Here is a 26,145-nt window from a genome sequence, read left to right as displayed (position 1 = left end):
TGCAACTAAGATTTCGCATGCTGCAACTAAGAAGTCCACATTCCACAGCAAAGACCCCACATGCCACAACCAAAACCCAGAGCAGCCTAAATAAATAAATAAATAAACTAATTAATTAAATACTAAAATTAAACAGAAAAAAAGAAATGACTAGTAGAATAGTAATACCAAAAAATTATATTGATGAAGCAAAATATAGTAAGAGCTATAAGGAAAGAAACAGAATTACTATTAAGAGAAATTAGAAATTAATTTGTTAAAAAGTTTGACCATCTTAGAGTAAGAATGAACAGTTTGTATTAGAGACAAGAAAGGCTTTTAAATACAAATTTTGCCCTCCTTACTGACCACAGTTGACCCTTAAGAACTGTAGTCATTCAATAGCAAATAAAGGCTCTTAACCTTCCTCTGATTAAAAACATTCTACAGGAGCGTAATTGGAGTTAATTAAGAAAATGCCGGACTTCCCTGGTGGTGCAGTGGTTAAGAATCTGCCTGCCAACACAGGGGACACGGGTTCGAGCCCTGGTCGGGGAAGATTCCACATGCCGCGGAGCAACTAAGCCCGTGTGCCACAACTACTGAGCCTGCGCTCTAGAGCCCGCATGCCTAGCGCCAGTGCTCCGCAACAAGAGAGACCACAGCAATGAGAAGCCCGTGCACCGCAACGAAGAGTAGCCCCCGCTCGCTGCAACTAGAGAAAGCCTGCGCACAGCAACGAAGACCCAAAGCAGCCATAAATAAATAAATTTATAAAAATAAAAAAAGAAAGAAAATGCTTCTCTCCAAGAAAGGGATATGAAGATACTCAGCACAGAGTTTGTGGTCTGAATATTGGTTAAACCAAACTGTTTAATGTCTTGTAAGTGGTACACTAAGAACCAAGAAGTATCTGAGATCTTTATACTGAATGGAGGTGAGATATTATTGGAATTAGGATATTAAGTACATATAAAACATGCTTGTACTTCACAGTAACATTTATATCTGGGGATTCTTCATATCCCTGATCATTCCTGCCATTTGAAACTTGCAAACATTCAGTCATGTTTTTCTTATGTGACTCAGTTCACAATATGGGAAAGGACAATCATCTCTTTCAGTGATGAGAGAAATTTAGAGAAAAACTCCTATCAACTTCCACAAGCAAACTGCACCTGCAAAAGAATTTTTAATAGTGTATGTCAACAATGGCTATAGAGATGCTAAAAGAATGCTCAGTAGCTGTGAGTTCAACACACTCTTTACTGATCTTCAATGCATGTGTAGTGAAGGCTTTAGAATGGATGTGAGGATCAGTCAGTTTGGTCAGAAATGAAAGAGGAATTCAGACAGGCTATCAGAGAGAATGTGGAGAAGAAAATCAGGCAGCCATAAAGCAAGTAGACAAGGGTGACATATGTCTCTGGGTCCCTCTATTTTCTCACAGCTCTGGGGGCTAGAAGCCTGAGATCAAGATGTCAGCAGGGTTGGTTCCTTCTGAGAGCTGTGTCATGACTTTCCCAAAACTTCTGATGATTTGCTCACAATCTCTAATGATTCCTGTTACACAGAAGCATCAACCCAATCTCTGCCTTCATCTTCACCTGGCATTCTCTTCTAAGGACTGTATCCAAATTCTCTGTTCTTATATGGATTCCAGTTATATTGAATTAAGGGCTTACACTACTGCATTCTGACCTCATCCTAACTTAATTCTGGTATTTGTAACAGACGAATGCCACAGACATAATAATGTTCAAAACAAGGAAGACACAAAAGAGAAAATTTTATAGGTCACCATTTACTTCCACTCAATTACAGTCAAAACAAATCCATGATGATAGTGTAAATAGTGGCTACCATTGTAGGAGGAGCTATTGACAAGGATGGGCCACCAGGAACCTACCGAAGTGTTGGAAATATTCTAAATTTTGATCTGAGTAAAGAATATTTTGGTTTATACATGTGTAAAAATCTAAGTGAACCCATAAGATTTGTGTGCATCATTGTACATTTTAGTTAAAAAATGAAATAAAGAGTAAATGGAAGGAATTCCCTGGCAGTCCAGTGGTTAAGACTTCGCACTTCCACTGCAGGGGGCACGGGTTCACTCCCTGGTCAGGGAACTAAAATCCCGCATGTGGTACAGCTAAAAAACAACAACAAAAACAAAACACAAAAAGAGTAAATGGGATTAAAAAAAGGAACAACACACTTCCCTTTCAAGAACTACTCAACTTCTTCTAATAGCTTGATTTTATGAGTAAAGTCAACACAATTTAAAGGTCATTATAGATCCAAGAATAGTTTTGTTGGCTTTATTTTTCATCCAATCGGAGCACAGTTTTTGTTAAGTAGAGGTGATTAAGATAGAGAAGATCCAGGAAATAAATGAAGCAAATTTGCAGAGAAGACACGAGAAAGTATGATGCATACTCTGTTATAGCAATTGGCCATGGCCTGATGCAAGACTTCTACTGTGGAGAATAAGAAGGGAAACAGAAGTTCCGAAACAGATATAGGTGAATCTTTAAAATTGATGACCAAGGAATAGAAGTGTATAGACTTTATTTCCACAAGGTGCTGAGATCAGGCAGGATGATCACAATGCTAATGACAGCAGGGATCAAAACCACTAATTCACCCACAACATCAGGCTGTGTTCTGTGCTCTTCTCTTAAACATTTTATCCTAATAACAATCTCGCATAGTAGATGCCATATTACCCCATTTTAACAAGAAGGAAACTGATGTACAGAGTTCATTAACTTGCCCAGGGTCACACTGCTCAAAAGTAGCAGAGCTGGGATTTGACACCATGTGGAATGGCTCCAGACATGTGTTCCTGGGTGCTACACTAAGGAGGAAACAACTCATAGCAGCTGTGTGGGGCCAACAGCCATGGAGGAAGGTAGACATGAGGTAAGGGGGAAGTGTGAGTGGGAGGATTTAATGGTCGCAGTGGTGGGGGAGAGGATGATTTGCTGATGATTTTGGTCCAAAGAGGACATCTCGCAGACATCAACTATCATCTACTCTCACCCCACATTTCAGAAAAGAAAGGACTTTCGTTTTTGTTTTTTTGGCTGCATTGGGTCTTCGCTGCTGCGCGCGGGCTTTCTCTAGTTGCAGCGAGTGGGGGCTACTCTTTGTGGTGGTGCGTGGGCTTCTCATTGCAGTGGCTTCTCTTGTGGCAGAGCACAGGCTCTAGGCGCAGGGGCTTCAGCAGTTGCAGCACGCGGGCTCAGTAGTTGTGGCTCGCGGGTTCTAGAACACAGGCTCAGTAGTTGTGGTGCACGGGCTTAGTTGCCCCCCAGCATGTGGGATCTTCCCAGATCAGGGATCAAACCCGTGTCCCCCGTATTGGCAGGTGGATTCTTAACCACTGTGCCACCAGGGAAGTCCAAAGAAACGACTTTTACCACCAATCACATTCTCTGCAGATCTAAGACCTTTCTTAAGTGTGAACTTTCTAGTACTAAAAAAAATGTGAGACCTGGAAATGATGATTTCCCACATTTGCTTCTATGGGACCTGTCCATGGTGTGACCTTTCAGTGGGGAATTAGGCTGCAGTGTTTTCTAAATGACTTCTCACATTTGCTGCATTTATAAGGCCTTGATCCAGTGTGAGTTCTCTGGTATTTAACGAGGCTGAAGTTTTGTCTAAAGAATGTCCCACATTAGCTATACTCTAAAGGCCTTTTGCTGCTGTGAGTTCTCTGGTGCTGGACAAGTTTGTATTTGTACATAAAGGTTTTGCCACATTCCCCACACTCATAAGGCCTTCTCCAGTGTGAACTCTCAAATGGTCACTGAGATAGGAGTTTTGGCTAAAAGATTTCCCATATTCACTGCACTACCAGTCAGGCCTTTCTCCAGTGTAGACTGCCTAGAGCTGAACACATGAGAACTTGCTGCAAAAACCTTCCTGCATTTGCTAGACTCTTAAAGCCTTTTTCCAGTGCAGACTCTCAGATGGTGATCAAGGATGTCTGTGTGTTTTTCAAATCCTGCATTTTAAATTGTTTCAGTACATAAGTGAGCTCTGGATCCTTCCCTGCTATATTATCAGAAATAACAGCTGACTTTAACTCTTACCTTAAAATTATATGCTTCTCTCCTGGGTTCATGTTCTCTCAATTTTGATGCATTAAGAAGTGTCGAATAGGGCTTCCCTGGTGGCGCAGTGGTTGAGAGTCCGCCTGCCGATGCAGGGGACGCGGGTTCGTGCCCCGGTCCTGGAGGAGCCCACGTGCCGCGGAGCGGCTGGACTCGTGGGCCATGGCTGCTGGGCCTGCACGTCCGGAGCCTGTGCTCCGCAACGGGAGAGGCCACAGCGGTGAGAGGCCCGCGTACTGAAAAAAAAAAAAAAAAAAAAAAAAAAAGAAGTGTCGAATAAAGAGAGGCTCTGGGGGACTTCCCTAGTAGCACAGTGGTTAAGACTCCACACTCAGGAGTCTTAACCAGGGGGCTAGGGTTGGATCCCTGGTCAGGGTGCTAGATCCCATATGCATGCCACAACTAAGGAGCCCACCTGGCGCAACCAAATAAATAAATTAAATAAATATTAAAAAAGAAAAGAGAGAGGATTTCAGTAGTTCTTGACCATAACAGATCATGAATTCACAGTCAGGAATATTAATCCTTTGTATCTAATAAATATTTTATATTCTTTCAGAAAGATTTTTAAAAATGTCTTTGTGGCTGGGAAGCAGTGATGTGATCAGGCGCCCCTCACTCTTAGGACACGAGTGGGGGTAAGGTAGGGTGAGGACCTGCAGGACGCTGTATTTACCTGAGCTGGGCCCCTCCACGCAGCGACCGCCATCGCAGGTGTGGGTCGAGCGGGGTCGTAAGGGGCGGTGGAGAAGCATAGGGACGAGGGCACAGCTGTTATCCACCACCGCTGACCTTCAGATATGTCGCTGTGCAGTTGGGAAGGGACAACTTTTACGCTCGAGCCTTCCCGCTCTCGTCACCTTGGGCCCAACACCGCATTCCTGAAGCTGTGACAGAGCGCACAGACGCAACAGCAGACAAAACAGCCGCTACCTGAGCGACGCTGGAAGTCCCGCCCCAAGCCTGTGGTCCAAACCCACCCCCCATTACCCAGTGTTCATTGGCTTAGCGTCTCTTCCGCTTAGCAGAAGGCATTCTGGGCTGTTCCCACAGATCCACAGACTTCGGCAAGCGGCGCGCCGCATCATTGACAGGGAACACAGGTTAAACGGCCCCACTAGGGACACTGGGAAGTGGAGCTGCCAACTTCCGGGCGTAGGGGCGGAGCTTAACTCCTTCTTAAAGAGGCCGAAGGCTGATTTCTGGGAATCTTGTCTGCAGATCTCAACACCGAAGTGTTGAGAAAGGAATCACTTCGGCCTTCTTCAAGCTCAACTACTTCTGAAGGCTAAAGATATGATTTCAGCGGCTCCCAAAGTGGTGCATGGACACGGACACATCATTCTACAGAGTCACTCAGACACAACGTGGGTCTGGCCCTCCTACGTTGAAGAGGATAAACATTATCTCCTTGCTCTTCACTTGCCCATAGCCTGAAGCATTGGAGTCAGTCCTTGGACGGGTTCAGTGGGTTGGGTCAGGACGAGAGAGAAAAGACTCCAGGCTGGTTCCATCCCAGACAAAAACATAGAGGTATGCACCAGCCACTGGCCTGGAATAGCAAATAGACGCATCCAAATAGACAAAAGAGAAGACAGTGAGTAAAGGGGGAAAAGGAGCTCATAATGATCAAGATAGTACATGTGGCTATGGCCTCAGCAGAAGATCTGGAAGATGTGTTGGACTCGCTGCTTGTGCTTGTGCATGTGCAGGCAAAGGGCTATGGAGCCACTAGTGCAGACCATTAGGCCTAAACACACAAAGTCAGTCGTGAAGAATATTACTGCAACTACAAACTTGGTAAGTGTGTCTGGATTCAGTGAGAAACAATATTCATAATTTATTTTCACACTAATTTTTTAACTTTTATTCTTTTATTTTTATTAATTTATTTTTTGTCTGCGTTGGGTCTTCGTTGCTGAGCACGGGCTTTTCCTAGTTGGCTGTGAGTGGGGGCTACTCTTCATTGCAGTGCGCGGGCTTCTCATTGCAGTGGCTTCTCTTGTTGTGGAGCACGGGATCTAGGCGCGCGGGCTTCAGTAGTTGTGGCGCACGGGGTTAGTTGCTCCGCAGAGTGCGGGATCTTCCCGGGCCGGGGCTTGAACCCGTATCCCCTGCATTGGCAGGCGGATTCTTAATCACTGCGCCACCAGGGAAATACTTCACACTAATATTTTTGCTGTGCTTTGGGCCATTCAGATTGATAGAAACAAAGATATTTACCAAGAGATGCAGGACCCAGCAAGGGAAACAGCAGAAACCAATGTACCTTGGGGATCTCATTCTGAGCTCCACCCACCTAGAGAAATTGGGGCAAAGCTTTATGGTCTGGAAGACACTGAAGAGGGGATTAGTGGTGAGGGAAACCCCTCTGGCCACTCTGTGGAAATAAAAGAGAAGTTTACACCCAGACTCATTCAGGAAATATTTTGGGGGCTTTTTGTTTGTTTGTTTGTTTTGCGGTAAGCGGGCCTCTCAACGCTGCGGCCTCTCCCGTCGCGGAGCACAGGCTCCGGACACGCAGGCTCCGGACGCGCAGGCTCAGCGGCCATGGCCCACGGGCCCAGCCGCTCCACGGCATGTGGGATCTTCCCGGACCAGGGCACAAACCCGCGTCCCCTGCTTCGGCAGGCGGACTCTCAACTACTGCACCACCAGGGAAGCCCCTGCAAACCACTTTTGACATGTTCAATCAGTCACAGCACCTTCTCCATACACTGCACAAATCTTTTTCTGCATTTCAGTTGTGTTTTTACCTTTCTTGAAATAATAAAGCATAATATGCCAAAAAGGTTGCTTTTTTCTTCCATGTTCAATATTCAAATGGCTACACAAAAATTCACCAATTTTGATAAGTCTTTTTTTAAAATGCATACTGATATGACATCTGTCACATACAATCTAACAACGTTGTTTCGAATGAAGTTAAAGACAACTAAGTGCTACTATAGCCATCTTACAGAAAGAAACAAACGAACTTTTTAGCCCACCCATTATTTTCAATATTTTGCTTCTACCACCACTAGCTTAAAAAAAAAATCAAACCAAATGGAAAATGTGTATCCATTGAGAAATAATCCCCCATTCCCCTCTCCATCCAGCCCCTGGAAACCGCTAATCTACTTTCAGTCTGTACAAGCTTGTCTATTCTAGATATTTCTTACAAGTGGAATCATACAATATTTTTCCTTTCATGTCTGGCTTTAATCGTTTGGCATGTTTTGAAGGTTCATCATATTGTGGCATGTATCAGAACTTTATTCCTTTTCATGACTGAATAATATTCCAATGTATGAATGTACCACATTAAAAAATCTATTCATGTGTTAATGGACACTTCAGTTGTTTCCACCTTTTGGCTATCGTGAATAATGTTGCTATGAAAATTGTTGCACACGAATGTGTTTGAGTCCCTGCTTTCAATTCTTTCAGGTTTCCCAAGGAGTAGAATTGCTGAGTCCAGTGGCATTTCTGTATTGTTTTTGAGGAGCTGCTAAACCGGTTTTCATATTATTAAATTGTTTTTCACATTGCAGCATTTTACATTCCCATCAGCAATGTGCGAGTGTTCCAATTTCTCCACAGCCTCATCCATACTTGTTATTTCCCCTTTTCCCCCCATAGTCATCCTGGTAGATGTAGACTGGTATCTCACGGTTTTGATTAGAATTTCCCAGGTGTATAATGATGTTGACATTTTACTGAAAAACAGGAGTGTTTTACTCCTGTTTTTATTGATCCTTTATTTTACAGTAATTTACTCCTGTTTTTCATGATCCTTTTCCTCCATTTTCCCCTCTCTTCTGACCTCCCATCAGTGAACAAACATGGACTGATACCTACTTTCTTAACGGGGAAACTCCTTTTCGCCCACCACCTCCTTAAAGCTTTATCTGTTCCATTTTCTGAGGCTCCCTGGCTCCTCTTCCCCCCTGCCCAACCCAGTCGGACTTGCAGCCCACATGTTAAATTCCTTTCCTCATAGTGTCTCTTCTATTCCCCAAATAAGTCAGGGAAAGCCATCTTTCTTTCTGTGAGTAAACTGCACATAGCAAAACTGATTCCAACAGGATGTAGACATATCCTATTAGGAACAGAGGTAGTATATAATATGACTTGAGCCTGTCATTTTGGGATTTTCCTCCCCTCTTATTCAGCTCAAAAAATAATTTCCCTAACTCCAGTAAGTCTCTTTCTAGAAGGGGCTCCTAATCAAATCAGATTTCTTCCAGCCTTTAAATTATTTGGAAGTTTCATGCTGTACTATGTGGATTTCCATGTAGTCAAACCTCAGGGCAGAGGAGGAGGCTTGAATTCCTGTGTGGACCTGACCAAAAATGGTATGTGAGCAATGAAGATGCCTCAGAAATCTGCATGGGGTCACTAGGGTGTCTGCAAGAAAGCTAAACTGTGCCTGTTCAGCGTGAGACTTCACAGGGATGCATAGAGAACTGCGGCTAGGGCTGAGAACTGGCCGGAGATTGCACAGGCTGCACAGCGCCGGTGATATTAGAATCCTGACCGACCAGAGTGGGGATACCTCTCTGAACACCTTAGGTGGTCAGCGTAGACCCCAGAAAGGCTTCACCTAGGAGAAACAGGGTGCCCTAATATATATGCTCCTACCCTGGTCAGGCAGCATTGCAGCAGCTTGTGGAGGGGCCAGGAGGGAATGAGAGCAGCAACGATCCCCTAGCTGCCTGCATTTAGGCTTTGACGGTGTCCTACCTCCCCATAGGGGTTTCCTAGTCTAGGAATTCTCTTCAAGTACTTTACAACCCTCTCTTTTAATAACGGGATGAGTTATGCTTCAGCAGAATCGCGCATTGAATTGTGTTGCTTTTCCAGGCACCCCGACTCTGGGAAGACGTGCAGGTGGGGGCGGTGGGGGAACCACTGCCAGCCTACCCCATCCACAGCAGGGCCTCCCTCAGAAGGACCCTAGCCCAAGCGCAGGCTGGTCTAGGGTCCTCCCTGTGCTCCACGCTGGGGGGGGCGGTCCTGCGACAATCTCTCCCTGCTCTCGTGTTCCAAGGGAACCCCGTTAGTTCTTTTCCTTCAGGAACAGATGCACTTCAAGGCAGCGAAGCCACGTGTGATCTGAGGTCGCATCTTGGAGAGGACAATGAGGCCTAGGCACAGTGGGTGTTGCAGGAGGGACAGGCTGCAACTCCGGACTCTACAGTGCCCGCTGGCTGCGAGCTGACAGTGACTCAGGCAGAGAGGAGGGGGGCGCGGAAGCCGGAGGAGACATCCAGGGAGAGTGGGCACCTCCGTGGACGTCTTTAATGGCACTCCTCTTGGGGTTGAGTCTCCATCCCTGGCCGCAGAGTCTGCGTTCTCCCCTTTTCACCTTAAGGGCCGAATCCCAACTTTCACACGCAGCCGCCAGGGGGCGCCGGCCGGTCCGGGAGAGACGCGGGCTGCGAGCTGCCCTGGGGGCTTTCCCCGGGGGAGAGCAGGGAGCTGCAGGGACGCTCAAAGGGCCTCCGGACCCCGCGGAGGCTCCCAGGTTCACCAGAGTCCTCCTGGGAGGGGTCAACCTGGAGACCCCTGAAAGTCTCCCCCGGCCCCTCTGGGCTTCAGGCGCGAGGTCTCTACTGCTGGTCCCAGGACGAAGGTCCTCACCTCCCCCTACAGAGGTCAAGCGCACACCCCGGTCGCCAGCGACAAGTCCGCGCTGCTCTCCGGGAGCCGATTCCCCGCCTGACCCCCTCGAGGCAGAGTCTCAACTTTTCGCCTACAAAGTCAACTCCCGACCTTTCCAGGCGACCCCCCAGGAGGCGCAGCCAAACCTGCCAACCCTGATCTGGTCAGATCACGAGCCTGTTTTGCGGTCAGGGGTCGGAGAGGGGTGGGAGCGGCTCTCACACCAGGGAGGGAACTCAGGACTTTTCGCAAAGGGTGCTGACTGTATCTTCCCCCAACCCCCGCTGGTGGGGCCATGGGAACTACGCTACCCACAATGCCGGAGGACGGGGGCCAAGACTAGCAGCCAATGAACGCCCGAAAGCAGGGCGTTTTCTCGTTCGGACCAGAGGATGTGGGTGGGACTTCCGGCGCCGCTGTTGCGGCAGTCACTATCGCTGCTCCAGTGTCCAACCGTGATACGAGTCCTTTAGGAGAGCGGAGTCAGGATCGGGTTGACCAGAGAGAGGAGGATTTAGAGGAGAGGTTGTTCCCACTGCACAGCGGCGAGTCTGCAGAGCCACGGCGGTAGATGACGATTGTACACGAGTTCCGTCTCTGTCGCCCACCACCTAAGACCCCGCTCCTCCCAGACTCCGATGGCGGCGGCCGCGCCGAGGGACCCGCCTCAGGTAAACGCTCGTCCTACAGGCCCTGACCGCCCTCACCCCACCAGACACTAAAGCCCCAAGTGCGGGGCACCTGCTCATGTCTATGCAGTATAGATCCCTGTGTCCAGAAGAGTGAGGATCTCATGGGTGGAGCTCCCATATCTAAAAAACTGTGATGAGATGTTGGGAGAGTGTTACAGGCAGAGGGACCGGTTTATGTAAAGTCGTGGAGGGGCGATTGAGCCAGAATCATTCCCACTTGGAATGGCAAGGTGAGGAGTTTTAATCTCAGGACGCTATGGAGGGTTGTGAATAGAAGAGGCACGTGGTGTGAGTTAGGCTTTTCAAATTTTCCAGAAGTTGCTCAGAGTAAGAACAGACTGGAAAGGGGATGAAAACACTGAGGCCCAGGGTGGTTGAGTTTTTATCCAAGATCATACAGTTGTAAGAGCACTGAGGACTGAGGCTCAGAGATAATGCAGTCATCCCAGGTCACCTTGCTCCAGGGCTGGACAGGGGTACAGGGAGGCCTGAGCCTACTGAGCCTGCCATGGTTCCATCCCTCTAATGGCCTCCCTCTTCCTACAGACCCCCATGACTACAGAAGTGCTTATAGACTGTACAAAGGTGAGTGGAGGATATTCCAGGCCTTCAATGGTCCTGACCCACCCTTTGTCTCTGGGATTGTGTCCTGGGATTTTTCTAGTCCATACACCTGGAGACCCTGAAGAAACCCCAAGCCCACATTTCGTTGTCTCTGGGAGGCACAATTTGGGACTCCAGGGGAATTACCTGACAAGAGGGCATATGCTCTAATGCCAGGCTCAGAGTTTAGATGGCGTCTCCCTTCCCATATGCTTGTTGTTGGGGTGGGCAGACACAGTGATCTTGATACCATGAGAAGAGAGCAGGTATCTGAGGCCCCAGGGCCTGATATTTCCTCTAAGATGGGGACACTGGAAGGAGGATGAGCAGGGGATGGATGTCTGGGTGAAGGAACTTGGGGTCCTAGGAGAAAAGTTGATCATGGAATGATCTGTCCTCATCCTGGCAGGGCTGTGTGACCTTTGAGGACGTGGCCATTTACTTCTCGCAGGAGGAGTGGGGGCTCCTTGATGAGGCTCAGAGACGCCTGTACCACAAGGTGATGCTGGAGAACTTTTTACTTACAGCCTCAATGGGTAAGGCCCTCACCCAAGGGTCCTGGTCTCTATCTTATCTTCTGTCCCCCAGAGGCAGCTCTGCCCTTTCCACAGACAGACCATGGGCTCTGCTAACTTCCCCACTTTCTTGGCATATGTGTTGTGGATACCAGTGCTGAGCTGTGTGCACTGCCCGCCCCAAGTAGTTCTAAATCCTGTTGCACCAAGCTTGCAGGGAAGGATCTGGGATTTAGGAGTCTTGCAGTCAGCCTAAAACAAAGCATCTCACCTTGTTTGCCCTCACCCTGGCAGAATGAATGTGTCCAGATCCATGATACCTGGTGTCCCAAGTTCTGATTGAGTCGGTAATTTTAATGATATATATAATTAGTATTTAACAATACATATATATGATATATAATTTTTACTGATGTTAGGTATGGGGTCCTGATGGATGGGACCACAATATTATAGTAATCCACCATGAGGCACCTTTAATTTTTCCAGATTTAAGGACAGACATAATTGGGCTTTAGAATGGAAAAGCAGTGAGGATAATCACCCCTTCATTTATTAGATTTTCTATAATAAGTTTTAATCCTTGAAGGCCCTGTTTTAACATACACTGGGCTATATTAACTATTTTAACTGGGTGGCCTGTGAGGTACCATTTTATTAAGCCAATTTGTGTCAAAGACTTATGTTAATTTAAATTTATTATTCAGCATGTTAGAGCAGCTGTACCCAATATGGGATAGTTTTGGGTAATGGGTGCTATGACATTGGAAAATTTAAGAAAAGCTACAGTTCAAGTGAGACATACCTATTTTTGTCTGTTTTGTATTTAGTTACATTCCTAAGAGTATACAGTTATGGTGTGTAAAAATAGTGTAATCCCAGGACTTCCCTGATGGTCCTGTGGTTAAGACTCTGTCCTTCCACTGCGGGGGGTGTGGGTTTGATCCCTGTTGGGGAATTAAGATCCTGCATGCTGTGTGGCCAAAAAAGTAATGGAATCCTCTTATATAATTTGAGCCCCACTAATAATTACATTTACGAAGTTTGACCATTGGTCCCTTTTAGTAAATGTTAAAAGTTATTTATTTATTTATATTTAAACCATTGTACTGAGGAATGATTGATATTTAAAAAGGTGTACACATTTCCTGGATACAACTCAATAAGTTTGGGAATAAGTATACATCCTTGAAACCATCACCACCATCAAGACCATAAACATATCCACTGCCTCCCACCCCTTTATTATTATTATCATCATTATTAATTTGTGTGTGTGTGCGTGTGTGTGTGTGTGTGTGTGTGCGGTAAGAACACTTAGGTTGCTTCCATATCTTAACTATTGTAAATAATGCTGCAATGAACAGAGGGGTGCATATATCTTTTCAAATTACTGTTTTTGTTTTGTTCAGAGAAGTACCCAGAAGTGGAATTGCTGGATTGTATGGTAGTTCTATTTTTAATTTTTTGAGGAGTCCCCATATTGCTTTCCATAGTGGCTGCAACAATTTACATTCCCACCAATAGTGCACAAGTGTTCCCTTTTCTCCACATCCTCACCAGCACTTGTTATTTGTTGTCTTGTTAACAGCCATTCTGAGAGGTGTGAGGTGATACCTCACCTCACAAACAAAATGGTTTGATTTGCATTTCCTTGATGGGTAGTGATGTTGAACATTGTTTCATGTGCCTGTTGGCCATCTGTATGTCTTCTTTGGAAAAAAGTCCATTCACATCCTCTGCTCATTTTTTAATTGGGTTGTTTGTTTGTTTTTTTTTGATATTGAGTTTACTCAATATCAAACTCAATAAATTGAGTTTATTAAGTTTTTAATCCATTTTGAGTTGTTTTTATGTATGGTGTAAGGTAAGCGTCCAATTTCATTCTTTTGCATGTAGATATCCAGTTTTCCCAGCACCATTTATCAAACAGGCTACTCTTTTCTAGTTTGTATTCTTGGCCCCCTTCGCAAACAGTAGTTGACCATATATGCAGAGGGTTATTTCTGTGCTCTCTATTCTGTTCCGTTGGTCTATGTGTCTGTTTTTATGCCAGTACTATACTATTTTGATTACTGTAGCTTTGTAATATATATAATTTGAAATCAAGAAGTGTGATGGGGCGTCCCTGGTGGCGCAGTGTTTGAGAGCCCGTCTGCCGATGCAGGGGACACGGGTTCGTGCCCTGGTCCAGGAAGATCCCACATGCCGTGGAGCGGCTGAGCCCGTGAGCCATGGCCGCTGAGCCTGCGCGTCCGGAGCCTGTACTCCACAATGGGAGAGGCCACAACAGTGAGAGGCCCACGTACTGCAAAAAACAAAACAAAACAAACAAACAAAAAAAAGTGTGATGCCTCTAGCTTTGTTCTTCTTGCTTAAGAATGTCTTGGTTATTCAGGGTCTTTGGTGGTTCCATATGAATTTTAGGATTTTTTTTTTCTACTTTGGTGAAAAATGCCATTGGAATTTTGAAAAAGGTTGCATTGAGTCTGTAGATAGCTTTGGGTAGTATATTTAAGAATATTAATTTTTCCAATCCATGAACAGAGGACCTCTTGCCATTTATTTGTGTCTTTAATATTTTTCATCAATGTTTTATAGTTTTCAGTGTAAAGATCTTTTCACCTCCATGTTTAAATCTTTTCCTAAGGGTGTTTTTTGTTTTGTTTTTTTATCATCATAAAAGGAATTGGTTCTTAGTTTCTTTTTTTTTTTTTTTTTTTCGCTGTACGCAAAAAAATTTCTTCCTTTCTGGTTTGGATGCCTCTTATTTCTTTTTCTTGCCCAGTTACTCTGCTTAGGACTTCTAGTACTATGTTGAATAGAGGTGGTGAGAGTGGTCATCTTTGTTATGTTCCTGAGCTTTGCAAAAAAGCTTTCAGCTTTTCACCATTGAGTATGATCTTGGCTGTGGGCTTGTCATATATGGCCTTTGTAGTTGTCAATAGGAACCCCAGCATTATGTTGTATATAATAAAAACTTTCTGTATCAAGTTTGTTGAGAGTTTTTATTATGATAGGATGTTAAATTTTGAGATATGCTTTTTCTATATCTATTGAGATGACTATCTGATTTTTATCCTTCTTTCTATTAATGTGGTATATCACATTTATTGTGTTTGCTGAAATGTCTTTGCATCCCAAAGGTAAATCCCAGTTGAACATGTATAATACTTTTTAAAAAAAATATATTTATTTATTTATTTACTTTTGGCTGTGTTAGGTCTTTGTTGCGGTGCACGGGCTTCTCATTGTCGTGGCTTCTCTTGTTGCGGAGCATGGGCTCTAGGCGTGCAGGCTTCAGTAGTTGTGGCACATGGGCTCAGTAGTTGTGGCTTGCGGTCTCTAGAGCCCAGGCTCAGTAGTTGTGGCACACGGGCTTAGTTGCTTTGCGGCATGTGGGATCTTCCCGGGCCAGGGCTCGAATCCGTGTCCCTTGCATTGGCAGGCAGATTCTTAACCACTGCGCCACCAGGAAAGCTCTGTATGATACTTTTAATGTGCTGTTGAATTTGGTTTACTGTATTTTGTTGAGGATTTTTGCATCTATGTTCATCAGGGATATTGGCCTTTGATTTTCTTGTGTTGTAGTGTTCTTATCTGAATTTGCTGTAAGGGTGATACTGGCTTTGTAAAATGAGTTTTGATGTGTTCCCTCCTCTTCAGTTTTTTTGAGGATTGGTATTAAATGTTTCATAGAATTTACCAGTGAAACGATCAAACCCTGGGATTTTCTTTTGGGGGAGGTTTATTATTACTGATCCAATATCCTTACTCATTATTGGTCTTCTCTGATTTTCTATTTCTTCAAAATTAAATCTTGGTAGGTTGTATATTTCTAGGAATGTATCCATTTCTTCTAGGTTATCCAATTTGTTGGTATATAATTATTCATAGTAGTGTCTTATGATCCTTGTATTTCTGTGGTATCAATTGTACTGTTTCCTCTTTCATTTATAATTTTATTTATTTGAGTCCTCTCTTTGTTTTTCTTAGTCTAAGAGGTTTGTCAATTTTATCTTTTTCAAAAAATCTTAGTTTTGATCTTTTCTATTGTTTTTCTAGTCTCTATTTTATTTCCACTTTTTTTTTTCTTTTTAAAGAAGATGTTGGGGGTAGGAGTTTTTATTTATTTATTTATTTATTTTTGCTGTGTTGCATCTTCGTTTCTGTGCGAGGGCTTTCTCTAGTTGTGGCAAGCGGGGGCCACTCTTCATCGCGGTGCGCGGGCCTCTCCCTATCGCAGCCTCTTGTTGCGGAGCACAGGCTCCAGACGCGCAGGCTCAGCAGTCGTGGCTCACGGGCCCAGTTGCTCCGCGGCATGTGGGATCCTCCCAGACCAGGGCTCGAACCCGTGTCCCCTGCATTAGCAGGCAGACTCTCAACCACTGCGCCACCAGGGAAGCCCTATTTCCACTTTTATCTTTACTGTTTCCCTCCTTCTGCTAACACTGTGCTTAGTTTGTTCTTTTTCTAGTCTTTGAAGTGTGAAGATAGTGTCTTTACGATCTTTCTTTTTTTCTTAGTGTAGATATGTATCTGCTATAACCTTCACCTTTTAGAACTGCTTTTGCTGGGTCCCATAAGTTTTGGTATTTTGTGTTTCCATTTTCATTTGTCTATATATATATATATATATATTTTTTTTTTTTTAACATTACGCGGGCCTCTCACTGTTGTGGCCTCTCCCCTTGCGGAGCACAGGCTCCAGACGCACAGGCCCAGCGGCCATGGCTCACGGGCCCAGCTGCTCCGCAGCATGTGGGATCTTCCCGGACCGGGGCACAAACCTGTGTCCCCTGCATCGGCAGGTGGACTCTCAACCACTGAGCCACCAGGGAAGCCCTGATTTCCCTTTTGATTTCATCTTTGACTCGTTGGTTGTTCAAGAGTGTGTTATTTAATTTCCACATATTTGTGAATCTTCCAATTCTCCTCCTGTCATTATTTTCTATGTTTATCTTATTTTGGTCAGAAAAGATATTTGATACGATTTCAGTTTTCTTAAATTGGTTAAGACTTGTTTTGTAGCCTACCATATGATTTATCCTGGAGAATTTTCCCTGCAGTCTTGAGTAGTGTGTATTCTGTATTCGATGAAATGTTCTATATATGTCTGTTAGAACCATTTGGTTTATAGTGTTCAAGTCCACTGTTTCCCTGGCCGTGAAGGGTTTTTGTTTGTTTGTTTGTTTGTTTGGTGGTATGCGGGCCTCTCACTGTTGTGGCCTCTCCCGTTGCAGAGCACAGGCTCCAGATGCACAGGCTCCGCAGCCATGGCTCACGGGCCCAGCCGCTCTGCGACATGTGGGATCTTCCCAGACCAGGGCATGAATCCGTGTCCCCTGTATCGGCAGGCGGACTCTCAACCACTGTGCCAGCAGGGAAGCCCGTGAAGGTTTTTTAAGATGTCAAAACATCATATTATACAGAAAGTTTAAAAAAATACATGACTAATACTCTCCCACCATAATCAGCATGATTCACAAATATTTCTCTTCTTTCAGTTTGTTTGCATGGAACAGAGAAGAAAGAGACACCTTCTGAGCAAAATGTTTCCCTAGAAGCTTTGTCACAGGTCAGGACTCCAAAGGTAGGTCCAATCAGCCAGAAGGCTCACCCCTGTGAGAAATGTGTCCCAATCCTGCAAGACATTTTGCACTTGGCTTACCTACCTGGGCAGAAACCATACTTGACTGGGGCATGTGCAAACCTACGACAGCTTCAGAAGCATTTCAGTGCAAAGAAAAGTGACATGGATAGGGCATCATTTGTAAAGAGTTGCATATTCCATGTGTCAGGGCATCCCTTCACTTGTAGGAAGGTTGGAAAGGACTTCCCAGCCACTTTGGGTCTTCTCCAGCACCAGATCACTCCCACTGGTGAGAAACCCAACAAAATCACCAAGTGTGGGGAGGCCTTTCATGGTAGGAAAAGTCATTACAAGTTGCGTGAATGTGGGAAAGCTTCCAGCTACAAACAGAGTCTTATTTACCACCCAAGAGTCTCTACTAGGAAAAGGGTTTATGAGTCTAGGAAATATGGGAAAGCCTTGTGCTGTAAGTACTCACTTGTTCAGCTCCAGAGAGTCCACACTGGAGAAAGGCCTTACGAGTGCAGTGAATGTGGAAAATCTTTTAGGCAAAGAGCCACCCTCATTATACACCACAGAGTTCACACTGGAGAAAGGCCTTATAAATGTGGCGAGTGTGGAAAATCCTTTAGTCAGTGCTCCAATCTTATTGAACACTGCAGAATTCACAGTGGAGAAAGGCCTTATGAGTGTGAGGAATGCGGAAAAGCCTTTGGGTGCAAATCCAATCTTGTTCGGCACCAGAGAACCCACACTGGAGAAAAGCCTTATGAGTGCAGCGAATGTGGGAAATTCTTTAGACAAAGCTTCACCCTTGTTCAACACCGGAGAATTCACACCACAGCAAGGCCTTCTGTGTGTGTGCAGTGTGGGAAATCCTTTAACCAAAGAGCCACTCTCATTAGACACCAGAGAGTTCACACTAGTGAAAGGCCTTATGAGTGTGGGGCATGTGGGAAAGCCTTTGGATCCAAATCCAAACTCGATTGGCACAACAGAAGTCACACTGGAGAAAGGCCTTATGAGTGTGCTGAATGTGGGAAGTCTTTCAGACAAAGCTACAGCCTCGTTGAACACCAGCGAATTCATAGTAGAACAAGGCCCTTTGAGTGTGGCCAGTGTGGGAAGTCCTTTAGCAGAAGAGCCATCTTCACTAAACACCAGAGAATTCACACTGGAGAAAGGCCTTATAAATGTGGCGAGTGTGGGAAATCCTTTAGTAGAAGCACCAGCCTTATTCAGCACTGCAGTATTCACACTGGGGCAAGGCCTTACGAGTGTGGGCAGTGTGGGAAATCCTTCAGGCAAAAGTCTGTCCTTATTCAACACAAGGTCGTTCACACTGGACAACGGCCTTATGAATGTGGCGAATGTGGGAAATCCTTTAGCCAGCGCTCCAGCCTCAAATCTCCACCGAAAATTTCACACCAGGGAGAGGCCCCATGAATGCAGGAAGTATGGGAAATCCTTTACTCCCAACAGCTCACATTGTTTAGTACCAGGAAGTCCACACTTTGAGAAAGGCCTCAGACCTCAAGGAATTGCTGTCTCCTCATTCATTATAATAGCACCAGACACCTTCTGTGAGGGAGCCGTGTGCCTGAAATTGAACCTCATACTTGCAAATATCCAGAGGGGCGAAATTCCCAATGAGTTCCAGGGACCTGTAAAGCTTACAGGAGCTACATTCCATGTTCTAAGCTCCCCAGGGCCCTTGTCAGAGTTACATCTCTGCCATTGTCTCTGGTAGAACCCACCTCACCTCTCCTGCCTTGCACAGTACTTCATTGGTCACCCTGATGTGCCAATACAAGGCCGATGTCTGTGCTCTCTCCTATTCCCTGGAGGAAATCTTGAGTAGTCTGTGCCCTTACATTTTCCTATTTCCAATTGATTAAGTATGAATCTGACCCTTCATCAAAATTGTTGGTTTCACATGACATTTGTGGTTGATTTTCCTGCCTCAAAGTCACCAACTGGTAATTGCCTTCTGCCACGCCCCCCCACCATTGCTCTGGTTTGTGCAGCAATAAAAGTCTTATTGTTTAATCTACCTTTAATCTCAGGGGTTGTATTCACTGAGGGGGGTGGGTGGAAAACAGAATTGGCCTGTTTGTATGAAGGGATGGGCCCTCAGCCTCTTGTGCCTCAGCAGAGACAGTATAATGACAGGAGAATAGTTTTCATTCCAGTTTTAGCCTAATTTGCATTGCTCCCCAAGACCTCCTAGGAACTAAAATAATGCTTTGTGGTACTAATTTGAGACCTGGAAGCCTACCTATTGTATGACCACAGGTTACCCTGATGAGGGGTCACTTATTTTGGCAAGCTCCAGGGCCTTTGGGACTGCCATGACTTTGTCTCATATTCCCAGAGGGTGTCCTATAATGCTCAGCACTGTTGAGGGGACCAGGTTCTACAAAGGAACCAAGTGTCCTGATGTTCATAATTCTGTGGACTGGTATCCCTCTTCACACTACAGGAGCCGGGTTTCAACCATACTTGGTAGTGAAATCCTGGGTGGGATTAATAGTCAGTGGAAGAGCATGCAGCGAATTAAATGGAGTGTGCCTCTTCTAATGTGCATCCATAAATCTTCCAGTGACTATGGCTGTGAGGAATCACAGACCCTTCAAAGGCTGTGTACCTCCTATAGCTGAATTCATTGTCAGCAAATAATCTAAAGGTTTTGTGAATTCTCGTTGTCTTTCTGGGCTGGTCAACTCAAGTCCGTTGCTGTAAAGGCAGGGAGATGAGAACAGAGAATGGAGATCCTGTTGTCCAGGGATGTGTCTTTTGTGGTCCAGCCAGCGGTCCTGTTGTCCCAGACTGCAGCGGCCTCCATTGCTTGCCCGTGTTTCCAGCACTGATTCAGGGCTGCCCTTCCCCAGGAATGGGAAAAAATAGAATGGAGTCAATACCGAGTTGTTAAACCTTCTGGTTTCCAGAAAGAGGGGGAGGTCCAGATTTTTTTATTTTGAACCATTTGTTTTAGAAACTTTATTGAGGCATAATTGACATGCAGTAACCTATACATATTTAAGGTGTATAGTTTGAAAATTTTTGCCATATGTATAAACCCATAAAACCATCAGAATCACGATAATGAACATAACCATGATTCACCTCGTGCCCCTTTACAATCTCTCGTTGCCCTTCCCAAGCCTACGGGAGTCCAGTGATTTACTGCCTTCAACAGTAAATTAGTTTGCATTGTCTAGAATTTTACTTGAATTGAAGTATAAAAGTGTTTGCTCTTTTTTTTATATATTTTTCATACTGCCTAATTATTTTGAAATTCATCAATGTTGCTTGTATGAATAGTTCATTTTTTTACTGTTGATTAGTATTCTTGTCTATGGATATGCTACTATGTGTTTATCCATTCATCTGCTAATGGGCAGTTGGGTTGTTTCCAGTTTGGTGTTGTTAGAAATAAAGCTGCAATGGACATAGGCATACAGTTCTTTATATGAATATGTGTTTTAATTCTCTTGTGCCACTACTTCAGAGTATGTGAATGTTTCAATATTTAACAAACGGCCAAATTGTGATCTAAACTGGTTGGACCCTTCTGTGTTCCCACCAACAGTATATGAGAGCTCCTATTCCTCCACATCCTGCCAATACTCGGTATTGTCAGTCTGTTTAATTTTAGCTGTTTTAACAGGGGTGTAATAGCATCTCACTGTGATTTTAATTGCAGTTCTCTGATGTTTCATGATGTCCAGCATTTTTTTCCTGTTTATTTGCCACTTGTATATCTTCTTTAATGACTGTTACTACCAGTTGCTTATTTTGAAATGGATGTTGGCTGATGTTTCCTTTTCCATTAATAAATAAAACACATATGTCTAACAAAGACAGGTGTTGGAACTTCACTCATTCCTCAGCAATGATGTGTCATCTTTACTAAAAGGAAGTATTATTGTTGAATACTATCAGAATATTTTCTCAATTGTTTGTTGCTATTCTGGGAGTGTAACACTCCCAGAGGGTATATACTTTCAAGCGTTGTCTACCTTCCTAACATATTCTCCATCACTTTCGTAAGCCTAGCCATTCAAATAAACAAGGCCCATTTTGTAGAGTTTGTCAGTTTCTCTGGTGCATCTATGCACATCCTGGCCAATTTCAAGTTGCCAAAAGGATGGCACTAAACATGGATTTGGGAAGACTGTGCAGTAGCTCAGTATTATAATGTATTTCCACCATGCTGATGGAGTGGTCACAAATAACCTCAGGAATATATATGAGTAAAACATAGTAAAATAATTTGGAAATGACAACTCTTTTTTAAAAATTAATTAATTAATTAGTTTTATTTATTTATTTTTGGCTGCATTGGGTCTTCGTTGCTGCATGCAGGCTTTCTCTAGTTGTGGTGAGTGAGGGCTACTCTTTGTTGTGGTGTGCAGGCTTCTCATTGCAGTGGCTTCTCTTATTGCAGAGCACAGGCTCTAAGTGCTTGGGCTTCAGTAGTTGTGGCATGTGAGCTTCAGTAGTTGTGACTCGCAGGGTCTACAGCGCAGGCACAGTAGTTGTGGCGCATGGACTTAGTTGCTCCACGGCATGTGGGATCTTCCCAGACAAGGGCTCGAACCCGTGTCCCCTGCATTGTCAGGCGGATTCTTAACCACTTCACCACCAGGGAAGCCCCAACCCCATCACTGTTGATCAACTCATGGCCATTCTTGTTTCACCTGTCCTCACGCATATAACTGGGTTGTGTTACTTATAATCCCAACATCTTGTCATTCAATGTCTAATCTCCTCAGAATGTACTTCCAAAATGTAAGGACTCTTTCATAATCCTAATAACTTTCAGACAAAATTTTGAGGTGTTAAAAATATTTTTTCGGGACTTCCTGGTGGCGCAGTGGTTAAGAATTCGCCTGCTAATGCAGGGGACACGGGTTCTATCCCTAGTCTGGGAAGATTCCACATGCGACAGAGCAACTAAGCCCATGCACCACAACTACTGAGCCTGCGCTCTAGAGCCTGCGAGCCACAACTACTGAGCCCGTGTGCCACAACTACTGAAGCCCACGTGCCTAGAGCCCATGCTCAGCAACAAGAGACGCCACCGTAATGAGAAGCCCGTGCTGTCTGCAACTAGAGAAAGCCAGCACACAGCAACGAAGACCCAATGCAGCCAAAAATAAATAAATTTAAAAATATATATATATTTCCAGTATTCAGTTTCTTTTTCAGTTTTCAAAAAAATATGTTCGTTCTTTAAGGCAGTCAGGTCCAAAATGGATCTATATGACTTTTAGTAGATGTATCTGGGAAGTCTCAATTCACTTATAGATATCACTTCATTTTTAAAAATTCTTGGGCCATTCATTTGTTGAAGTTGCTCAGTCGTTTGCCCATCAGAATTTGCCATGTTCTGGATTTGGTGTGTGTGTGTGTGTGTGTTTGGTGTGTGTGTGTGTGTGAGAGAGAGAGAGAGAGAGAGCTCCGCCCTGGGCTGTTCTGTGCACGGTCCTTCCAGCGCCCCAAGTCCGCGCTGGAAAATCACCTGCTGGGGGCTCCCAGTCAGTCAGCCTAGCGCCCTGGAGGAATGAACCTCTCTCACCTCCCCAGCTCGGACTTGCGCTCCCCCAAGAAGCTCACCCCACCCGGTTCCCCGGAGCTGACGATCTTGTCCACAAAACGTGCCCCCTCCACGCGTCTCCCGAGCCCTAGCTCAGAACTAGGCTAACGATCTGGTTAGATACCCTTGCATGCAGCTTCCGAAAATTCTGCCGGAATTTGACAGTAACACTAATATCCTCACATAGGCCGAGAAAAAAAATAATAAATGCGCCGTTTCCATTTAAAAAGTTTAACAAAACAAAACCCAGCATGGAAGTCGATTATCCTATTCTCTTATTTTGGACACCCCCCGACTTTCTCCTTCCAAACGCAGTGACAATCCTAGTACTGCTCGGGCCCGGGGGCTTGGGGCGACGGGGTGAGGGTCTGCTTCCACCGTTCGCACTGAATTAGGACTAACATCGGAAATGGGGGTCGGGGCGCATTCCTTCCGGGACCGCGGCTTACCCCCTTGCAGTCATGGACCTGTTTCTTCTATACATGAGACCCAGAATTGTTCTGGCTCTCTCCCTACACTGGCAAAAAGGCGCCCCCACCCCACCCGGGGCACAAGGGTACGCCTTGAACACGTGCGAGTGTCCCGGGCGCTCTGAGCGGCCCCGTCTGCCCCGTCCTGCATCTCCTGGCGGGCTGTACCCGGGAGCGGCTCCCGCCTGCTCCTCCCCCAAATTAGGTAATGCCCAAAGGAGGTCTACGTCAGCAGGCTTCACGGACGTTCCTTGCCTTCTTGGGGGAGGTCATCCCCGAAGTCTCTCAATTTGGGGGCTGCACGAGACCCTAACACCCCATTACTTAAACGCTCCTATGATAGAGGAACACAGGCAGACGGGTGGCAGGGGCTGCGAGAGAAGCGAGGGGGCCCGCACGCCACCCCTCCGGCGCCGCGATGCTTTACCCCCGTGACGTAAGGGCTCGTTCATAAACACTGTTATAAAGCGTGGAGGCGGTGCCGGGTGCTCCCTGCCTCTGGGCTGCTAGCTCCTCAGGCGGGCACCCAGCCGCTGGCCTGATGGGCAGGGACCGCGCCCCGTCCCGGCCCCGCTCCAGCCCCACCCTACCACCACCCTGAATTCTTCCCGCTTCAACGCATGCCACGCTTCAACGCCCGCTACCGCGTGGCGTGCTACCGCGTAGTATCCTCCCGCTGCTACATCGCTTTCCGGGCCGCGGACAGTTCCTCCTGCTGTCACTCCCTGGCCGAGTCCTCCGGCACTGGCTCTCCCGACCATGCGCAGGAAGGCTGGGCTCGCGAGACTCGCGGTTCGGCGTCCCTCCTTCGCCGGGGAGGGAGGCTGCCCCGGCCGGAGCATCCCGGTCCCCGGAGCCCTGGACTTGCTGGAAGCGCACGCACGCTTGTCCGGGTAAGAATGGTCCCTTCTCCGCGCAGTCTCTTTCGGAGCGCTCCGGCCCGCGCGCTGTGGCTTGTGTCCGGCGGGAGCCGAGCAAACGCGTGCCAAGCAGAGACTCGCCCACAGGAGCCCGGCTCCCCGGGGAGGCGGCAGAAAGTGGGCGCCCTCCCTCCGCTGGCAGCCTGGAGCAGGCAGGAGGGGCGGGGAGGAGGGGAAGCGGGCGGGTGTGTAAGGCGGTTCACCGATAAAAAGCGAGTTCACTCGGGAGACTCTGGAGGGGCTCCTGCGTCAGTACAGAAGTCGGGTACATTTATAAGAACCCCCTTTCGAGCCGGTGATGCCGAGGGAATAATGGGAACGCAGTCGCAGGATGGAGGAGAAAGGCAGTGCGCGGCAGAATTCTTGGGAGGAAAGGGGGAGACCTTCCATCCAGGATGAGGGGCATATAAAGAGAAATGAGCAGTCCAGGACAGTTTCTCCTCCCTCTCACCCCACCTGTATCCAGAACCTGCTTGGTCCCCTCAGCTTTCCCCTTCTGTTTCCTTCTAGGACTTGTGCACAGACCTGGCCGGCTCCAGTGCCAACCTCATCCCAAGGGTGACTGCCATCCGGACCAGCCCAGACCTGCAGTGGCTGGTACGGCCCACTGAGGTGTTCTTGGCGGCCCCATCACACAAGATTCCCCCACCCATACGGAGTTCTTCTGGCCTGGATGGGGGTTATCCCGTGAAGACCATGGCAGGAGGGAGAGCTCAGGAAGGGCAAGGTGGAACAGGTGAGGAGTCGGTGGGCACCTTCTCTCTGGAGGGAGGGCTGGCGGGGCAGCACTGGAGGAGATGGGGAGCACGGGGATAAAATGAGGCCACTGATGGAATTCACTACACATCCTGAACTGGCAACCCTGGCTCAAAGCCCTTTCCATCCCAAGTGAGACTCTGATAGTTCCACCCCAAGAAATAGCCTAATAGTTTATTCTTTAGTAGGTTCCTATCTCATGCTTGTAGACTGGGCTCTCCTTTCACTTGCTGAGGATCTTGTAAAAAGAAAACTTTTCGTATCTATTTTAATACTTTTGTTCGGTATGTGTATTTTCTTAAACAATGTCTTTTTATGGTCATATAGTTGATTTACAATGGGTTAGTTTCTGGTGTACTGAATCGCTTTGCAGTACATCTATCAAAATATGAAAAAATATGTAAAATATATATATACATTTTACAAAATTATATACGTAAAACATATTCTCTTTCAGATTCTTTTCCATTGCAAGTTATTACAGGATACTGAATATGGTTCCCTATGCTATACAGTAAATCCTATTGTCTATCTATTTATATATAGTGGTGTGTATCTGTTAACCCCATACTCCTAACTTATATACATCTTTATCCATTCATCTATAGATGGACACTTGGGTTGGTTCCATGCCCTGGTGATTGTATATAGTGCTGCTATGAACATAGCGGTGCACTATCTTTTCCAATTAGAGTTTTCTCCAGATGTATGCCCAGGAGTGGGATTGTTAGATCATATGACAACTCTTATTTTTAGTTTTTTAAGGAACTTCCATACTGTTCTCCACAGTGGCTGCACCAATTAAATTCCCACCAACAGTGTAGGAGGGTTCCCTTTTCGCCACACTCTCTCCAGCATGTATTATTTGTAGACTTCTTGATGATGGCCATTCTGACCAGTGTGACATGGTACCTCATTGTAGTTTTCATTTGCATTTCTCTAATAATTAGTGATGTTGAGCATCTTTTCATGTGCCTGTTGGCCATCTATGTACTGCCAGGGAATTCCCATTTTGTCCATTTCTCGATTGGGTTGTTTTTTTTGTTGTTGTTGTTAATTTTATTTTTTTGTTTTGATTTTTAAAAAATAAATTTGATTTTTATTTTTGGCTGCATTGGGTCTTTGTTGCTGAGCGCAGGCTTTCTCTAGTTGTGGTGAGCAGAGGCTACTCTTCATTGAAGTGCGCAGGCTTCTCATTGTGCTGGCTTCTCTTTGTTTTGGAGCACGGGCTCTAGGTGCGTG

The 26,145-nt window shown here is 45.8% G+C and overlaps 2 protein-coding genes across 2 annotated transcripts in view; both read left to right on the top strand.

The window, feature by feature from the left end:
- LOC308606595 (zinc finger protein 154-like) overlaps positions 1-26,145 on the top strand; it is a 318,213-nt gene that overhangs the window by 201,242 nt on the left and 90,826 nt on the right. The window lies entirely within an intron of this gene.
- LOC308606522 (uncharacterized protein) lies at positions 10,175-24,963 on the top strand (the record flags this gene model as incomplete). The annotated part of the gene is made up of 4 exons (XM_081217460.1): positions 10,175-10,423; positions 11,457-11,583; positions 17,070-17,155; positions 24,658-24,963. Exons 1-4 carry the CDS (start codon positions 10,391-10,393, stop codon positions 24,961-24,963), a joined length of 552 nt encoding a protein of 183 aa, XP_081073586.1. The 5' UTR covers positions 10,175-10,390.

Source organism: Mesoplodon bidens (assembly GCF_964165515.1).
Source record: "Mesoplodon bidens genome assembly, chromosome: 18".
NCBI classification, from domain to species: Eukaryota; Metazoa; Chordata; class Mammalia; order Artiodactyla; family Ziphiidae; genus Mesoplodon; species Mesoplodon bidens.
Note: the sequence above shows the minus strand (reverse complement) of the source record. Positions and strands in the feature narration are given on the sequence as shown.